At 36.6% G+C, this 19,753-nt stretch overlaps 1 protein-coding gene and 2 non-coding genes across 3 annotated transcripts; 1 reads left to right on the plus strand and 2 right to left on the minus strand.

Moving 5' to 3' along the window:
* Positions 1-2,422: 2,422 nt before the first annotated feature.
* LOC111779899 (putative transcription factor At3g04930) lies at positions 2,423-4,138 on the plus strand. The gene has a single exon (XM_023660090.2). The coding sequence runs from the start codon at positions 2,643-2,645 to the stop codon at positions 3,828-3,830; it is 1,188 nt and encodes a 395-aa protein (XP_023515858.2). The 5' UTR covers positions 2,423-2,642; the 3' UTR covers positions 3,831-4,138.
* Positions 4,139-6,592: 2,454 nt separating this feature from the next.
* On the minus strand, positions 6,593-6,756 carry LOC111780746 (U1 spliceosomal RNA). The gene has a single exon (XR_002812888.1). It is a non-coding gene; the product is annotated as a U1 spliceosomal RNA (small nuclear RNA).
* Positions 6,757-12,295: 5,539 nt separating this feature from the next.
* On the minus strand, positions 12,296-12,459 carry LOC111780766 (U1 spliceosomal RNA). Its single transcript, XR_002812911.1, has one exon. It is a non-coding gene; the product is annotated as a U1 spliceosomal RNA (small nuclear RNA).
* Positions 12,460-19,753: the final 7,294 nt, after the last annotated feature.

The raw sequence follows: 19,753 nt of genomic DNA on the forward strand, positions 1-19,753 counted from the left end.
CGACCCGGTGATGGGCAGGCCTGCAAGTGTTACGGCCGTACACTTTCAATCATATGACATTGTGACCTTAACATGTTCATGACAAGCAATCAGAGGAACCCAAAACCCCATAATCATTTTTTGCTCGTCTTTTGGCTTCGTTAAACCTTAGGCAAGGTTTATCTTTACCAACCAAACATGACTTGGTGCAAAATTCAAACATGTCGGTTACACATGCCGCTCGTGCATGCATGTTCAATCATCTGTGACTTATCTAGCTTACCTCTACATTGGGCCAAGCCATTTAGCTCGACTTTGCCTCGACTCGAGGTCAAGCTCTCTCATGTGCAACGTCGCATCTAATCTTAGTTCCTAATTGACATAGCCTTCATGTCATGATGTCCCAAGTCCCACGATGTCATCAGCCATCATATCTCGCTCGATCTTGCCCATCGAGAACAGACTCATGTGTCATTCATAACATCAGGGCATCCCGGACATCCATTCATCTAGGTTTTATTAAGGCATTGGACCCTCTCGAGTATTCTAGTTCATTTACGGAATCAATTCCGGGTAATGGGTGCATAATTCAACCTCCGACACATGAACAGGTGCAATGTTGACACATCCGTGCCATCCGACACTATCCTTAAAAGACCCATTTTAAAGGAAGTTGCTCAAAACACTCGTCTGGTAACGCTCATCCTCACTGTGACACACGCATGTGTCACAGGCTAGCTCGCTTAGGCCACAAGACCCAGGGGTGGTGAAGAACTAACATCATGTCAACCCCTAACGTAATTTTGAGGTATTTTTGGTTTTCCAGGTGTATAATGATTTTGGCGAACGGTCATATGGTACGTGGAGCGTCTGTTCGTTATCCTTTTACACCAAATTTGGTGAGTTTTTCATATTTCATATGGACAGTCTTAACTTCGGAGCTGCATGTCAAAATTCCTTTTAGAACCTCGACTTTCGAAGTTAAGGCCCGGGACCCTACCTGGCCCTTTAACAAGCCTATCTTTGACACTCTTGTCTACTCGTTGCCCTTATCTCGCTTATGCCTCATCTTCTCTTCAATACCCACTTTACATACATGGTGTGTTGGATGATGCACCGTCCTCCTCAATTGCATCATAATACTCGTCAAAGGCCTCACATAGCTTGATGGGTGCCACTTGAGAGTTGTTATTTTGCTTATCTGGATGTGAAGGTCACAACTACTCCTATAATAGTATGGTTGTGACAATAAACGTGCGCTGAGTTGTTGTTTACCGATAACCCCTTGATTGGTTGGCCTGTGGGGGCGACACTGGGTTGTGGACGCAGCCTCTGTATGGTCATTTGCTGGGCTGCGTCGTGGGCCCTGTGTGCGCATGGGGTTTGGTGGCCGCGTGGGACTTAGGCAGATAGGCGCACACATGAGCGTGGATCTTTGGGACATGGATCAAGCCAACATGGTCTGCCTCTCGCCTAATTGAACTTCCTTCGGCCTGATCGAATCCATGAACCCATCATTGTTCTGTTGTCAAAATTCCTCTGTAATAGAATCTTGTAGCTTAAGAGGACTAATGAATCAAATCTTTGAGTGGTTCTCATTATGGTATTCTTAGCTGGTTGGTGACCTTGCTCCTCAATCGAACGTTTGGTTGCTAATGTCGTTTCACTCTCTTTACTAGAGGTGCATATACGGTTCAGTTGAATTGGATTGGATTGGATTGGAAAAATATTTTGAACTAACCCATAATTTCAAGTTGGTTGGGTTGGTGACCCGAACAACGTGGACAGAGTTCACAATCCAATCCAACCAAACTTTCTAGTTTCGAAATGGGTTAAGTTGGGTTGCCAAGCCTTTTTTTTTTAATTATTTAAAAAAAATCTACTTATCCACTATAAATGTTACATTAATAACTAAAATTTGTAAAACTCAAATATCAAACATTTATTAATCACAAACGTCAATAATAAAGGTCAAGCATTTTAAATTTTCATAATAATCTTAAAAGTATGGTAAGTTAAGGTTGAATTGTAACACTATTTTTTGGTTGACTGGTTGATCGGGTTGACTTGGATAAAAATATGTCAACCTTGAATCAACCCAAAATTTGGATTTTCAAAGAATACAACCTCATTCATACGGAAAAAAATCTAACCAAAACTAATTTTTATGGTGACAGGTAGTCTTGATTAGTCGAGTTATTGGGTCATATGAACATCTTTATCCTCTTACATAGAAATGAAGATCATTTTAGGAAGGTAAGACACATATAAGGTGCGTGACGGTGGAGAAACAAGGCGAGAATTCTCGAACGTGTGATCGAGTATTGTGAGTCCTACCATGGCTAAGATGGACTCTAATTCAACTAATATTGTTCAATTATGTTCAAATAAAACAATGAGTATAAATTGAGAGAGAGGAGATGTTTGGGATTATTTGGGGAAAGAAGGTAAATTGAGTAACACTCACAAGATAAGCGCGTGGGGGTTAGAAAGTTAGGCGGCTTTGAAGTCCACCGAACCCATTCTCACACGCCAAACCCAATACACACCAAAATTCAATCAAACCTCGTGAACCCCAAACCCAAACCACCCACCCTTTTCCACCATTGTTAACTGTTCCGTCTCTCTCTCTCTCTCTCTCTCTCTCTCTCTCTCTCTCCTCAATGGATCCTCGCAACGACGCCGTTTTCCCCGACGAAGACCTCGAGGACGACGAGGAATCCCTCGAGGACGACGACGACGACGAAGAGGAGGAATTGAACGATGATCCTTCTCCTTCAACTTCCTCCGCCGGCGCTGTTGCAGTTCCTTCCGTCTCCGCCGTCGTTACCGTCGCCACTCCCGGAACCATCGACCGTCCGGTCCCCGTTATTCCTCCTCCTTCGATTGTCTCCATCTCCTCCTCCGATCTGATCCGCCAGCGCCTTGAGACCGCTTCTGCTGAGCCTTTGACCTTGCAGTGCGAGAAGAAGCCCTTGGATGAGTCCAGGAAGTTGTTTCAACGCCTTTGGACAGATGAGGATGAGATCGAGCTTCTGCAGGGGTTTTTGGATTACACGATGCAGCGTGGTACGACTCATCATCATCAGAACGATACGGCGTTGTTCTACGACCAGATCAAGTCGAAATTACAGTTGGATTTTAACAAGAATCAACTCGTGGAAAAGCTACGGAGGTTGAAGAAGAAATACCGCAACGTTATTGGTAAGATTAGCTCTGGTAAGGAATTCAATTTCAAAAGCCCTCACGATCAAGCTACCTTTGAGATCTCTCGCAAGATCTGGAGCAATACCGGCCGAATTGGAGTCGATGACAACGCTTTGGACGACGAGGAGCCTGCTCCGACTCCGTATGCTAGCTACATGGACGCTAGAAACGAAGAGATGATGGCGAATTTCTCCGAAAAGAAACCGACGCCGATTCCGAAATCGCGGAAGCGTTCACGGCCTGGATCGGGATTAAGAATGGACGGGCCGCCGCGTTCGTCCAATGAGAATTTGAATAAAGAGAAAAACAGCACCTACAACAACAACAACAACAACAACAACAACGAAAATGTCAATCACGTAGGTGTAGGAGGATTGATCGAGGAAACGGTGAGGAGCTGCCTGTCGCCATTGTTCAAGGAATTGTTGAGCAATTCCATGGGAGGAGGAGGGCTCTGTGGAAGCAGAGGGTTCAGTGGGCTGGCTTTGCATCCAATTCCATTGAGCTTCGGTGGAGGAGACATGGCGGATGAGAGGTGGAGGAAACAGCAGATTATGGAATTGGAGGTTTATTCCAAGAGATTGGAGTTGGTTCAGGAACAAATTAAAACGGCATTAGAAGACTTGAGATCCATGGGAGGCTGATTTGAGGAAGCTAGCTCTGAGTCTTGAAGAACTGGCAATTTGTATGAGGTTTGGCTTTCTCTTCTCTCCTTTTAGTTCTTGAAACATGTTTGATCTGTGGTTCATAGTGTACTTAGTGCCACCCCCTTTGGTCAATTTGGTAGAATAATTGTAAAAAATAACTTATAATAAAACCCCTCATTTACAATGTGTTTATACCATAGTTTTAACTGAACCCATTAATCATCATCATCATTCTCCTGTATTATTTTGTTCATCACTTTGTTTCCATTCATGAATGTAGCTGAAAGTTCTGAGATTATATATCATATTCTGTGTTCATCTGAACTTGGCTATGGTGGATGAAGATTTTGAATCTTCATATTTGTAAGAGGTTTGTTCTGTTTTTGGTGAATTTGTGAATACTTTTATGTTAGTTTTAGTTCTGAAAAATACCTGATTACATTTCTTGAGACTGTTTAGAGAAACTATTATGCAGAAGAGAAGGCCAGAAAGTCAGAAGTTTAAAGGGCAAATATTCCCTTTTTTTTTTTTTTTTTTTTTTTTTTTTTTTTTTTGTCTTTATAAGATGCTCAAACTATATAATAAGATGCTGCCCATATTTTCAAGGAATGAAATACTAAGTTTTAGGATTTTTATCGTTTCTAGATGGGTTTTATAGATGGAATTTAGATTTCTAGATTTGGGTAGTGCTAATTTGATAATTGATATCATGACTCTCCACAATGATATGATATTATCCACTTTGAGCATAAGGCTAATTTAGGGGATAATCATAGATTTACAAGTGAGGAATACTATCTCTATCAGTATAAGACTTTTTTGAAAAACTCAAAGTAAAGCCACGAGAGTTTATGCTTAAAGTAGACAATATCATACCATTATGGAAATTCGTGATTCTAAACATGATATGATATGCACTCAGTAGAATTCATAATGCTAGACCAAGCCCAATTTTCTATGAAATCGATATGAAGATTTAAAAGTGTTGTTTGTAAGTATATAGTAAGTCAATCTACATCGGCCTTTAGATAATGGTTCTATGACTGCTTCTTTCTTCCTTCATTTATTTTTAGTTCGATCATTGTTGAGCAGGTTATTGACTTCTGCAATAGTAATAAATGTTTTATCTGCTATTGAGTTAGACTCGGTTTAGGTTGGACATATGTTAATGGCATGAGCATGATTTGAAGGATGGTCTTAGTTATGAGTAGGGTGATTATGGTGAAAGCAGTTGAAAGTTGTGCTTTAATATTAATATTAATATTGCATATGGTGAATTAAAATTAGCTTCTCTAAAGTTAGAAGAGATGGGTTGTTAAGGGCTACCAAACCCACAATAATTAATTTAGGAAGGAATATAAAGAAAATTAATTAAAATCTATTTGGTTTATCTTCTTTATCTTCTGCATTAAATTTAATTAAAATTCCAAAACCCCCAATTTTTTTTATTTTATATAAATCAGACCATTCTTTGTGGTTCCTACTACAGTCTATAATAATATCAAATACATGGATACAGCTTGGGTCCCTCTTTGTTTTGTAATTATTGTTGGTTGGGTTCAAAATGGATCGACGGGATTCAATATGTATTTCAGCACATGGCTCAATTGTTTCACTTATTCTAGCTTAAAACAAAAGGAACTTGGTCTCCTTTGCCAAAAGATGCTTAATCGACGGGACGTAGGGCATGCTGTATTGTTATGATTTGACTAAATGACTTGATTCTCCTCTAACTAATTAGAGTAAAAAAAAACTCATTTTTTATTTAATTAAATTAAAGCTTGTTGATTGATTCACCACATGACCCTCCTTGGAGATGAAAAAATATTTGTAGAGTCGAGTCCCTGTGAGTCAGGAAATACTCAATTTGAGTGGGTATGGGGTTGAAGATTTTTATCCGAAGAGGGTATTGCAATGAGCCATGGGTGTTATAAAAAAAATGTTTACAAAATAATTTAAACAAAATTTCAACCAAATACAAGATCGGAGAATGACACGGATATGGCCCCTTGTAGCAACCTAACTTCTTAACGCTCCAATCATCGACTGTTACTCTACCATCCATTTGAGAAAAGCGAGGTTGAGTATGAAAATGACCAATAAGCAACCTACTAGTGAGCTCTCATAAAAAAAATAGCATGGTTTAGTGCTATATGTTCTATTAAGGTCTTAGATAGTCAATTTCATTCCACTTTGTCATCAAGTTTATGGCTTTGTCATCAAGTTTGTTAGTTCATTGGAATGATTATTGGCTTTGTCATCACGTTTGTTAGTTCATTGGAATATCATTGAGGTTACTCGTTCGAGGTACATTTAGCCAATTACTTACTAATCTCATTGGAATATAGTTCATTGGAATATCATTGAGGTTACTCGTTCTAGGTACATTTAGCCAATTACTTACTAATCTCATTGGAATATAGTTCATTGGAATATCATTGAGGTTACTCGTTCTAGGTACATTTAGCCAATTACTTACTAATCTCATTGGAATATCATTGAGGTTACTCGTTCTAGGTACATTATATTCCATTGAGCTAGGTACATTTAGCCAATTACTTACTAATCACTTACTAATCTCTCATTGATCTAATAAGATCCAAAGTCTTCCCATCAACAACCTTCGCTCTCTCATTAGTGCCGACCGCACCTACCATTCCTACCAACCGGAGACTGCTAAATGTGTCTTGAGCTGTATCATAGTAAAAAAGAAATACGTAGGGACTGATATGCACAATGCTTAGGGATTGAGGGCATTGGAAGGGGCCGCGCGAACGCAGGCCCCCACTACCACAAATTATGACGTAGGCTCTGCCACTACGGGCAGACCTTGGACGGGCACCCCTCCTTCGAGTGCAATGGAGGTCACCAATCCAGGCAATGGACCTTCATGACCGTCCATTTACCCCGTCCAGGTAAGTAATTTACAATTCGCCGCCGGTATAGTTTTTATATCCATCTTCGCAGCTGCCTTCTAAAAATTCTGCGATGTGGGACAAATATAAATGCACTCAACTTCACCCTTCTTTTAATACAAATTAATATTATCTTGTTTAATTTTAGATAACTAAACATAATTAATTATACTTAGTTTTTTTTTTATTAAGTATTAAATTAATTTTAAATCATTCAAACTTAATTTAATTTTCATATACTAATGTGTTGTATCGAGCTATTAAAGGCGATGTTCAGAGGTGTATGGACCTCGCTGTATGACTTCTTCCCCTATTTTGGGGAAGAAAATGATGTGGCCGATTCGATTGAACTGAATATGCTAGCCTAAACCATAACGTCGATCCATTTTTCTCAAATTTAATCTCCGTTTACACTACTCTCATGAAATTCTTGATAGTTCTAGAACTAAACTCAAAGATTGACCTACCAAAGAAAATTTGGAGTAACATAGATATCGGGAGCTTGAGAATAAAGGTCACATATGTCAACAATGAGGTAAGTAACCAATCTAAAGTTTTTTTCTTATGAAATACTTATAGGAATCACTTGGATTTCATTATGAACCTTGAGTAAAGTCAGATTTAAAAGATTATGGAAGAATCAAGTCAAGAATCATGAGTTAAGAATCTAAATCAAGCATTTTGCTCGACAATCAAGTAACATTAACAAAACCTACTAAATGAACTCCCATGCCCATGAAATTTTAATACTAAGTATAATATTACAGGTCAAGAATATATATGAAATTTGGTGGTCATTGAACAAGAAGCTAAACTAAGTAATAATATAAAATAATCATAATGCCCGTAAAGGCAACTTACCTTCCATTCATAATCCAAATGACCTTCAAATGTTATGAAACTTTATAAGATGTCTCATTTCTGATTTCTATATATTAGGTAAAGTTTTAGAATAATTGGATCATAAATGACTAAAATGCCCCTAAAGTTTCTTTAAGAAATTTCAATGTTCAAACACCCTCCAATCGGTTGATGATCTTAAGTAAGACCCATATACAAGGATAAAATTTCAAGATGCTTGGATCAAGTTTAGAACCTAAATCAAGTTAAGGGTATAAGTTAAGGATTAAGAGAAATGAGTAAAATGCCCCCAATGATTAATCCTAAGATTTATACATGTAAATGATTCCAACGAGTCTAAAAATTTAATGATTTGTGCTCACTTTAAAAACGTGAATGTTATTAAAAATCGTGATCAAGGTGTGTTATCAAGATGAAGTCTAAGTGGTCTCTTCATTTGTAAGTAATGCTTTTAGAAAATTTGTGGTATTCTCTCTTAAACTAAAGAGGTGAGAGATAACTCACCGACCACAACATTGAGTATCTTAGGAGAATTTTAGAGTCAAAGTTTTGATTTTTTAGGTTTTCAAAACTGAAGGTCAAACTCAAATTTGGAGTTTACTCTCTCTAAAGCTTTTTAGACTTTGAGTCTTTCATCAAAATTGTTTCTTGTCTCGTCACGAAGTTGTAGGATCAAGTCGGATCAAATGAATTTAAGTGTGGAGAGAGCATTTTCCAAATTACAAAATGGGGTCCGAAATATTACCCAAATTCAAAAGATTTAAGGGTTACTTTAGCAAAAATTTTAGCAAAAATAATCCTTACTGTAACGACCATAAATTTATACTTATCTAGAGTAACTACCATAATCATTGTGTAATCATTTCTATGCAAAAAATAAACGTTTAAATTTCTTCATAAGACATAAATTTCATCTTAAAACAATGTCATGGCCTTACGTGTTTGAAAACATCTTCAAAACAACCTAAATAGAAATTAAATGAAAGAAATAAACATCTAAATTAAAAACATCTTATTCTAGCCTAAGTAAAATAAATGCGACTACCCTATTGCTTGTGTCATGGTCTCGAGTTGCGATATCGTCATCAGCGGTAGAAGAATGTCTTGCCTTTACCTGAAATAGAAGTAGCACGTAGCTTGAATATTTTAAGAAATACTTAGTAAGTGACCCCAATATTGGGGTTAGATGCAAACACACACAATCATGAGTGGGACCTATCATAACAACTTATTTTCCTACCACGGCTATCCTAATGAGCAATTGGATGTGTACTTAATTTCCCTACACACGGTCCACACGTGCGAGTATGGACCTACCAGTCGGTTCGCACACCTCCTGGGCCCTTTTCTGGTCGGACGAGCATTCTCTAGTAGCTGTCGATGCTGGACACCAGTTAAGAATAATGATCGTCATGGCAGCATTATGATAAATATAATGATCGCTTCCCTGTCTCGTAGCATACGCGTCCATACTATCGTGAAGGAGAAGGGATATCCCCCGATGCATGAACACACAATAATGCATGAGGTCCCAACATTTTTTCATTTTCATGATCATATACTACAACCCAGCTAGCATCTTCCTTCATATCTTATCATTTATAATATTGTTTATCATATCATTTATTATAACTTTCACGCGTGTGTCGGGTTTTATTTCATGCTAGTTCATCGTTTTGCATGTCAATCATATCATATCATTCATATTACACTTATATGCCACGTCATAACATTTTCATGCTTCCAAACATAACAATTCTCATCATGCACATATCATGAAATAAAACGATGAACTAGCATGAATGATATGATATCTCGAGCATGCCTTTAACATATCATATCTTAAATATATCAATTCATCAAACATATTGTACCATAACATATATCATATCATTCTCGTATGATATGATATATATATATATATATATACACACACACATCATTCCCATACCATACCATATCATAGTCATATCGTTCCATATGTGTATCTTAGTCACATCGTTTCTAAAAATTGTCATAGTCTTATCGTTCTTATATATATCATAGTTGTATCATTTCATGAACATATCTTAGTCATAACGTTTCCCAAGCGTATCATAGTCATAGCGTTTCATGAACGTATCCTACTCATATCGTTTCGTGAATGTATCCTAGCCATAACGTTGCATGAACGTATCCTAACCATATTGTTTTATCAACGTATCATAATCATATCGTTTTCTATACATAACCTAACCATATCCTTTCATGAACATATCTTAGTCATATCGTTACATTACGTTTCGTGCAGAATCACGGGGTGCATGTCATCATACAAACATCAATTTTTAACCAAACCAACACTTAACTGACTAGTTTAAGTTATTGTCACTAATTTATCTTTAATTAAAGTTGGATTCTGTCATTTGAAATTCAAGTCAATCTATGTGAATCTATGATATCAGTTTCAAATTGGAACTTGTGCAAAATTATTGCTCTAATTTACAATGGTCCATGTGTTAAATTTGTTATAAATATTGCCGGAGTAAAGTCTGTGTAATGTTTATATATGTTTGTTATAATAATATTATTTCCATACAAACCATTTAAATTGGGAGGTTCATCTATAGAAGTTGAATTGAAAATCTAAAAATAACGAATCCTTACATCAATTCATCTTTTATGGCTTCTTGACTTCCGGTGGTTTTCAAGTTTCGTTTACACATTCTTTTGTTGAGGCTGAAGTTCATGAATGAGTTCTTTACATGCACAATAGATAGATACCACTTGCAATTTGGAGCTCGAGGTTTCGATACTCGCCCTGCAACTTCAACCTTTCCATTAATTAACCACAAAAGAAGCAATGTAGTTTGAAAGATGACGTGGGAAACCAAAAAAAATGTATAAAAATTGTGAACAAATGTTGTCTAGATTACACATCTTCTGAGTTTGAGACGTCCAAACTTGTCAAGCCAAGCGGGCCCTACAATATGTATTTGCATTTAAAGATTTCTCGTATTTGATAGTTTGAACTACCATCTTAGCCATTTGTAAAGACCTGAAAATAGTACGATACTTGTGCTTAATAGAACTCCTTTGATCTGTGTTTCTTTTCCAATCTTACTTTTATGAATTCATTAGTTTAGTATAAAACTAATTTTGAGTAACTTAAACCAGTTTTGTTGAAATTATTATTTATTAAGCTAGGCTAAGACCCACCCCTCCCTAACCATAAGACTCCATTCTCTCTTAAATAAAGCTCAGGTCTTTCCTTTATTGCCACGTGTCATCGTTTCCTAACATTTTTCTTCAACCGGGAGACTGCTACAAATTATGACGTGTAATCTCTGCCACTTTGGGCAGACCTTGGACGGGAACCCCTCCTTCGAGTGCAATGGACGCCGAAGCATAATACAACGTGGGAGGTGAAGAGGAAGAGTCAACCACGAAGAACCTATGCAAAATCGGCCAGAAACGGACCGACGCCAAAGCATCGTTTCTCGAAGGAGAGAGAAATTTTGTCTGAACTTCGGGTCGGATCCAAATCGGCCTAACCTGTAGTAGCCCAGCACCGCGTTGCAGCAAGCAGCCCGTGACCCGTACACCCGCATACCGGCGCTTCAACCACAAGCCTTGATCGATATGAAAAATATGCGCTCAAAAAGACACACGCGCCGGCCTCCGATTGCACCACGTGCTACACCTACAACGCCACCCTCCCTCAGCTCGGCTTGGCTCGACTCCTTGACTTAAAACTCGCGCCTTCTTCTCGGTAAAGGAAAAAATAGCCATTTTCCATTGTTCCAAGCTAAATCTTATTTAAGGCAAATAAGGTTAGTGTAAGGGTAAATTTCTCAATTTAAGTTTAATTGAGTTCAAAATTATTAGATTACTAACGAAACGGGATTGATATTCCAGTAGGACATGACAACCGACGTTAATTTCGAGGAAGGAGAGCGAACATACTCAAATTAGAAGGCCAACCAAATAGGTGGCTCTACCATCATTTGGTTATATTGTGTGTTGTATGTGCCCATGGCTTCACACGTGTGTATTGTTATGTTTGAAAGCATGAAAACATTATGATATGATATATGTACGACATGAATGATATGATTGACATGCGAACACAATGAACTAACACAAAATACAACCCCGACATACGTATGAAAGTTTTGATAAATGATATGATGAACATTATGAGAAATGATATGATACGAATAAGACACTACCAGGGTTGTATTAAATGATAATGAAAAGGGAAAAATGTTGGGAGCTCATGCATTATTATGTGCTCATGCATTGGAGGATACCCCTATTCCTTCACGATAGTCCAGACGCGTACGCTACGATGCAGAAAAACGATCATTATGTTTATCATAATGCTGCCGTGACGGTCGCTACTCCTAATGGGTATCTCCGACATCAACAACTACTAGAGAATGTTCGTCCGACCAGAAAAGGGTCAAGGAGGTGTGCAAACCGGCTGGTAGGTCCATACTCTCAAATTAAGTACACATCCAAGTTGCCCCTTTAATCCCCATTCCCACATCCAAGCCATTCCCACGCCATTCCCACAAGGATAGGGATAAAACCCTACAACTGCCTAGCAAAATTTAGTTCCACCTAAGCATATAGTTAACAACATACAGCATTCAAAATAATAATCTGGTGGAAGCATCAAAACGCTTAAAACTAAGGACATTGGAAGGGGCCGCGCGAACGCAGGCCCCCACTACCACAAATTATGACGTAGGTTCTGCCACTTAGGGCAGACCTTGGACGGGCACCCCTCCTTTATGTGCAATGGAGGTCACCAGTCCAGGCAATGGGCCGTTCTGATCGCTCATTTACCCCGTCCAGGTAAGTAAGTCATAACCTGTGGCTGGCATAGTATTTATAGCCACCTTCGCAGTTGCCTCTTGAAATTCTCCGATGTGGGACATTTAAAAATGCACTGAACTTCTCCTTCCAATGCGCTTCCTAACAAATTAATATTAATAAATTTTAGATAATTAAAGATAATTAATTACTTAGTTATATTTTTTTTTATCAAGTTAAATTATCAAAATAATTTTAACTAATTAAAATTTAATTTAATTTTAATCTACCTTAGACTTTAGGATTTTTTTTTTTTTTTGCTTTATTTATCATTTATTATACTTTATTTTATTGAGCATTCAATCTTAATAATTATCCTCAAAAAATAATTTTAATAAAATTACATAAATTTTAATGATAAATAATTAATACATTAATCAAATGGAATGATTAATTAAACACGTTCTCTCTCAAAAATCAAGTACCATGTATCATAATTAATAAAATAATAAAAACACATTAAAAGTTATATAACTCGTAAAATAATTATTATAATAGAATATTTAATTTATTTTAATTTTTTTATAGTTGATTATTATTAACTATAAATTTAAATTAAATTATTAATTATGCTTTAAAATTATTATATATTAATAATGAATGAGTTAATCACCATTAGTCTTTAGTTTTCTACTAACCCAAAGTCATTACCTTAGGTATGATGTTACTTCTTACGCGAAACATATTTATAAAACAATGTCATGACTTACATGTTTAAAAAAAAAAAAAATCTTAAAACAATACAAAAGAGATAATAAAATAAAGCAAAGTAAATATTAGAAATAACACTGTTCTATACTAACATGAGCCTACGAAATTAAATGCATATGGTCTTTAATTGCAATGTCACGGTATAGGGGTTTCTTGCCTTTACCTGAAATATAGAAGTAACAAATGATTTGAGTATTTTAAGAAATACTCAATGAGTGACCGTACTGTTGGGGTTAGGAAACGCAAAAACATGTCATTATGATTAGGGACCTATCATGTAAAACCATCATAGAGGGGGCCTCAAGTCTAAACAAATTAAATGTGTAGTACTTTCTTACACATGGCCCACACATTCGAGCGTGAGTCCACCAGACGGCTCGCACACCCCCGAGCCCATTATATTCGCCCTAGTTGGTTTTAGCTGAACACCTGGAGGCACAACAAACCTTCAAATATCATGCGAGACATGATGATGATGATGATCATCATCATAGTGTATGTGTCCGTACTCATCTCATAAAATGGGGAGTAACTTGATGTAAATGAATATACAATATGCATGAGATCCCTATAGTTCATCTTAAATCATTCATGTGACACAACCCACATATCCTTCACATATTACTCTAGGTAACATGCATGCATAAACCTTCATACATTCATCATTCATAACATTATCTAGGGATTGTGTATCAGAAAACTCTTCATCATAATGCAACGTGGCATTTCGCACATGCACGTCATCATAACATGAGATGTCATCATATTATGTCATATCATCATTATACATCGTATGTCATCGTGTCATAGTACATCATTATCCAGCATATCATCATATCATCATAGCATCAAGACATCATCGCAACACATCATCATAGCATATCAAACCACATCATCATAGTATCATCATAACACATCATAATATTACATAAACAAATATGACACATGAGAGGGTCACTAAGCACGTGTCATCGTACATAAGACATGTCTTCCAACCGAGCCGATAATAAGGCCATTTACTTGGTTGGCCTAGGCCGGAGTTACTAATTTTCTTGATACTATCCTGTATTTGCTCTTCGGGTCCAATCCGACCTCAAATCCATCATCTTTGTCCCTTTTTGAGTTGGTGGAGATGCATTCAAACATCATCCAATGATCAAACTTTACTTCACCAAACAAAGTTCCACCATCATCAGCCACCCAACCCAATGAACAGACCATCAACTTTACCATCAACTTTACTAGACATTGGAAACTTCATCCATCAATCAAAGCCTTGTAATATCGGCAAAACCCAACTTCCTCCCCTTTCTAGAAAACTTTTCTCCAATTTCCGTCCTCTAATACCTCCAATGGTTAAAAAATATTAAAATATTATCGTTCTATTATAGCTACAGTTATAGTGTCGAGATATTGTTTGTAGCATCGCAACACTACAAATGGAACTACTAACTATGCTTATAACGTCTTAATGCTAAACCTATTGTTCATATGGTTGCCTATAAGGGAGCATTGCGACACCGCTCCCTCGGGTCCTTGAGCTTTATTTTCTCCCTTGTTTGATTTATTTCAATTATTTTATCTAATTGAACTTATATTTTTCGAATTCTTTTAGTTATTCTATTTTGCTCCGAACGCTCGTGTGGAAAAATAAATAAAAAGGGGCACGAAAATGAACCATCTTAGTTACTCTATTTGTCGCCACTAATATAAACTATCCCCATTAGTTTATCTTGAATTTATACTTTGTCTAGTATACACATTTTTCATTCAAGGAAACTATTTCTTACCTAAGGTAGACATGGTTTTCAAAAGCATATTATTTTAATTATTTATCCATAATATGTAATACTCGAGTCCCAAATACGAGCAAACTTTCCAACTTTTCTTTTAAAATTCTAAATTAAGGAATTTTCCGACGGTCGTCACAACACACACCTACAAGAGAGGAACCACGAGTAACAGAGAGAGATCGAATGGTCGTCGTAGTTTTCCGATGAACGCAAACCGGCGAAGACAAACCGAACCCCACCTCTTGTTTTAAGACACCCAACAAACCACGAATAGTTCCCAAACATTCTCCACGCACGACTACTCGTCATAAGCTCACATGCAAGAAAAGGAAAGGTGAAATATAGAAAGAAAATGATGGAATACGAACGGTTTACCCGTCGGACATAAATGCCGGTGAGACGAAAACATTCTTCCTTCAGGTGTATGAAGGTAGTGCAATACCATGGAAGAGAGGACTAACGAGCCATGGAACACCTTGATACACACGGGCAATGAATACCTAAATGGTGTCGTAGCTTTTTCGGCCAAGAGGATGAATTGATTATTGGTATAAGTTTCTATGCTCAGGTTCGAACCTTATTTGATACGCATCGATCTTATTATAAACAAAAAAAAAGAAAAAGTAAGACATGCCTGGGGTAACGATCTTATTATAAACAAAAAAAAAGAAAAAGTAAGACATGCCTGGGGTAACGATCTTATTATAAACAAAAAAAAAGAAAAAGTAAAATCATTAGAGTTGGTATTAATGCTATTGGCTTATAGATTTTCTAGATTAACTTACAATGTAAGCTTAATGTAACGACCCTATACTAACCTATGCACGTATCATGGTCTCTGATTGTGTACTAGCCTATAACGTGAGAGAGGAAGGGCAATTTTTTTAAATAGTTTTATGCATATAATAGTCATGACATGCATATGGTAACGATCTTATTATAAACAAAAAAAAAAAAAAAAAAAAAAAAAAGAAAAAAGTAAGATCATTAGAGTTGGTATTAGTGCTCTTGGCTTATAGATTTTCTAGATTAACTTACTTATAGATTTTCTAGATTAACTTACAATGTAAGCTTAATGTAACGACCGATCATTAGAGTTGGTATTAGTGCTCTTGGCTTATAGATTTTCTAGATTAACTTACTTATAGATTTTCTAGATTAACTTACAATGTAAGCTTAATGTAACGACCCTATACTAACCTATGCACGTGTCATGGTCTCTGATTGTGTACTAGCCTATAACATGAGAGAGTGTTGTGAGGTCCTTTGTATTTCCATAACTTATTTTGTAGCAAAGTTTCACAAATAGATTCGAGGTCGAATCCTCTTAAATAAGTAGAGAATGATATGAACCAAGAGACATCAATCTTACAATATACCTCAATGAAGATGTGAAGAAAATGGTATTGAAATTATCAAAAGATTTTTCAATTCATGCCACATTGAATAAGAGTGAACCTTTTATTGTATTTCATTAATATATTTTAAGACTTTTTATTTAATTGAAAGTTATATGTTAACCAATTATAGTCATAAAGTACGTGGCTAATTATAGTCTGGCTAATTATGGTCATAAAATATAAATGTTACACACCCTTGAAATGTCTGTCAAGAGTTTCATTTTGAGGCTATATAGAGTCATTATGTTGTATTTGTAAGAAGATTTGAAAAATAGAGTAAAAGAAGCATTTGTGCTCTTCTCTAGCCAATGACCAAGTTTCTTTACAATTCTATATAGCTTAGGTTACATGTAGAATCATTCAAGCTCGCATAATCAATCTTACTTGTGGAGTGATTCGAATCTCAAACAAGTGTTCTTGCTATGAGATATTTGATTAAGAAGAATCATTCAAGCTAGACATGATCGATCTTGCTTGTGGAGTGATTCGAATCTCAAACAAGTATTTTTGATATTCGATCAACAAGGTAATCCAAATCTTACTTCTCTTGTAGTGATTGTTGTGCGTCGAAATGCTACAACCACAAAACTATGATACCAATTGTTATATCAATAACAGAAGCAAGATCGAATGTACTTAAAATACCAACGAACGAAATTTAAACAAAGAGACAAAGAGATTTACGTGGTTCGGAGAGAAAAAATTCCCTTATATCCACGGGTAGCAACCAATCACTAATAATCAAAGTGTTTACAAGTGAATACCTCACTCTCACACTACAAAGTATCTCACCAAAATGTCACTCAAGAAATACAATGTGACACACAAACTCAATCAAATTCCGGTAACCTCAACCTCCTAAACAAACCCTTTATAGGGATAATTCAGGTAGAATCTTAATAAAAAAAACATTATATACTAATAACAAAAATAAATAAGAATATTAATTAAAATTGTTACAAAATTAATAACAAAATTAATATTCTTATTTAATCAAAATGATTATATATTGAAAGTGAGTTAATAACTAAATTAAATAAAAAACTTATGACAATTTACAACCATCTCAACTTGCAAGTCATTTGGTTGCCACCATGTCTAGCCATATTTCGTATACCAAAAAGAATCTTCTTTTTCTGCATAAACCCATTTATAACCAATTTTCATTTTACCTTTTGGAAGTTGTACCAAATTCCAAATTTGATTTATCTGCAATGACTCTATGTCCTAATTCATAACTGTAACGACTCTAAATTTCCACATATTCAGAGTCGTTACTAACGTCTCATGCTCATCTATAATGCGGAAATATAACTCTTATATAAATATCATTTATAACGTGAACTTCGAAAAATGCTTAAAACAACTTTCTCTGGAAAATACAGTCATGGTCTTACGTGTTTAAATACGAACTACTGTAATTTAGAGAAAATAAAAACAAATAAAAAATAGTTTAAAACAATGAAATGCAAAACAACTCATTCTAACTGGAATTTAAATATGAGTCTACCCTGTGCACGTGCCACAGTCTCTGCTCGCGATGTCGCTGTCCTCCGTACAAGTGCGCTTTGCCTTTACCTGAAAAATGATGTGGCACACGACCTGAGTATTTCAAACAATACTTAATAAGTGGCCCCACTATAGGAGGCCATGCAAATGCAAACACATGTAATCATGATTTAGGGACCTATCTCTAAACATCATAAGGATGATCTTCAGTCTCGGACAAATTGGATGTGTAGTACTTCCCTACACACGACTCACACATGTGAGTGTGAATCTCCAGGGGGCTCGCACACCCCCTGGACCCTCTGGTCAAACTAATCTGTAGCGACGTACGGAGGTCAAGGGAACCTCATAGTGTCATGCACCTCATGAACACCCTCATCTATGCGCATTCGCACTCATCATCATACTGTGCGCGTCCGCACTCATCATTTCTAGGGGAAGTAGCCCCATGCTTATGAACATACAATATGCATGAGGTCCCTCTAAATCCATCATAATGTCTCTTCTGACACAACCCTCTAGTCTTATCTCTTTGTTACTCTAGGTAACACTACTCGTGGATATTTATATTAATATCATTTTCATGCTCTTAGGGTTGGATATTATTATCATTTTTAATTGATTCTGACGTGATTTCTTGTAACACGATTGGATCAATGAAAAGGAGATCTGAAAAATGACTTACAGTAATAACAAAACAAGATCTCTCTCCAATTAAATCTCCGACAGTAAATCTTGTTGTTGGTATTTTTTTTTTTTTTTATAATTGTTGCAAGTATGCGTCCTGTATTCTGGATTTGGGATTTTGACGTAAGAGTTGGTTGAGGAGAGATAGTTGGGAGAGGAAGGAGGGGTTAGTGGAGAGTAGTTTAGGAAAAATTATTATTTGTATTATTTAATTATTATTATTGTTTTTTTACAGTTGTTACAATAGCATCTTGCGAGTTTGGGGCTCTGGAAACTCCATCAATCATGGAGAAAGCATATGCTATTGTATCATCAAATCTTGTAGGTTTTCAAATTTCCATTCGTGGCCTGTTCCTGGCGATGGACTCAGGTTTCTCCACTGTTTCATTTACGAGGCTTTGCTCCACCTGCTCTAACACATCAAAGTTATTATCTACCTGATCAATAGGTTCTTCAGTAGAAGCAACCATATCGGGAGAGAACACCACCTTCTCCACTTGCTTCGATGCTTCGTCATTATTTTCAATCTTCTGCAAAGACGTTCCAGACTCATCCAATGTCACATCTTGACTATTGACAATCTTATTTGTTTCTGGACACCGTAACCATTAGCCCTTCATGCCTTTGCTAAAGCCTATAAACTTGGCTTTTTTTGCTCTAGGGTCTAGCTTAGAGTCGGTAACATGATAACAAGCAGGACAACCAAACACATGCAAATTATCATAATCTCTAACAGGAGCACTCGACCATACCTCAAGCGGAGTTTTTCCAACATTTCTAGAAACAGGTAAATGAATCACCAAGTGAACGGCATAACTAAGAGTCTCAGCCCAAAATGCCTTACTCAATCCTGCTTGAGACAATATGCATCGAACCTTCTCTATCAATGTCTGGTTCATTCTCTCGGCAACTCCATTTTGTTGTGGCTTACCAAGAACAGTGAAGTATCGAACGATCCCTTCATCTCGACATACTTTAAGGAATGGATCATAAGTATATTCTCCACCGTTGTCTGATCTCAACTTTTTGATTTTCTTGTCTGTCTGATTCTCTATCATTTTCTTCCACTCCATGAAGATTCTGAGAACCTCATTTTTGTGCCTCATGGGATACATTCGAACTCTCCTCGAGTAGTCATTAATAAAGGTGACAAACCACATTTTTCCTCCCAATGAGATATTCTT

The sequence above is a fragment of the Cucurbita pepo genome, chromosome 18 (assembly GCF_057944985.1).
Source record: "Cucurbita pepo subsp. pepo isolate OVF chromosome 18, ASM5794498v1, whole genome shotgun sequence".
NCBI lineage: Eukaryota > Viridiplantae > Streptophyta > Magnoliopsida > Cucurbitales > Cucurbitaceae > Cucurbita > Cucurbita pepo.

Excerpts from the sequence above, each read along its gene's own strand:
- LOC111779899 (XM_023660090.2), top strand. The coding sequence starts at position 2,643 with ATGGATCCTCGCAACGACGCCGTTTTCCCCGACGAAGACCTCGAGGAC.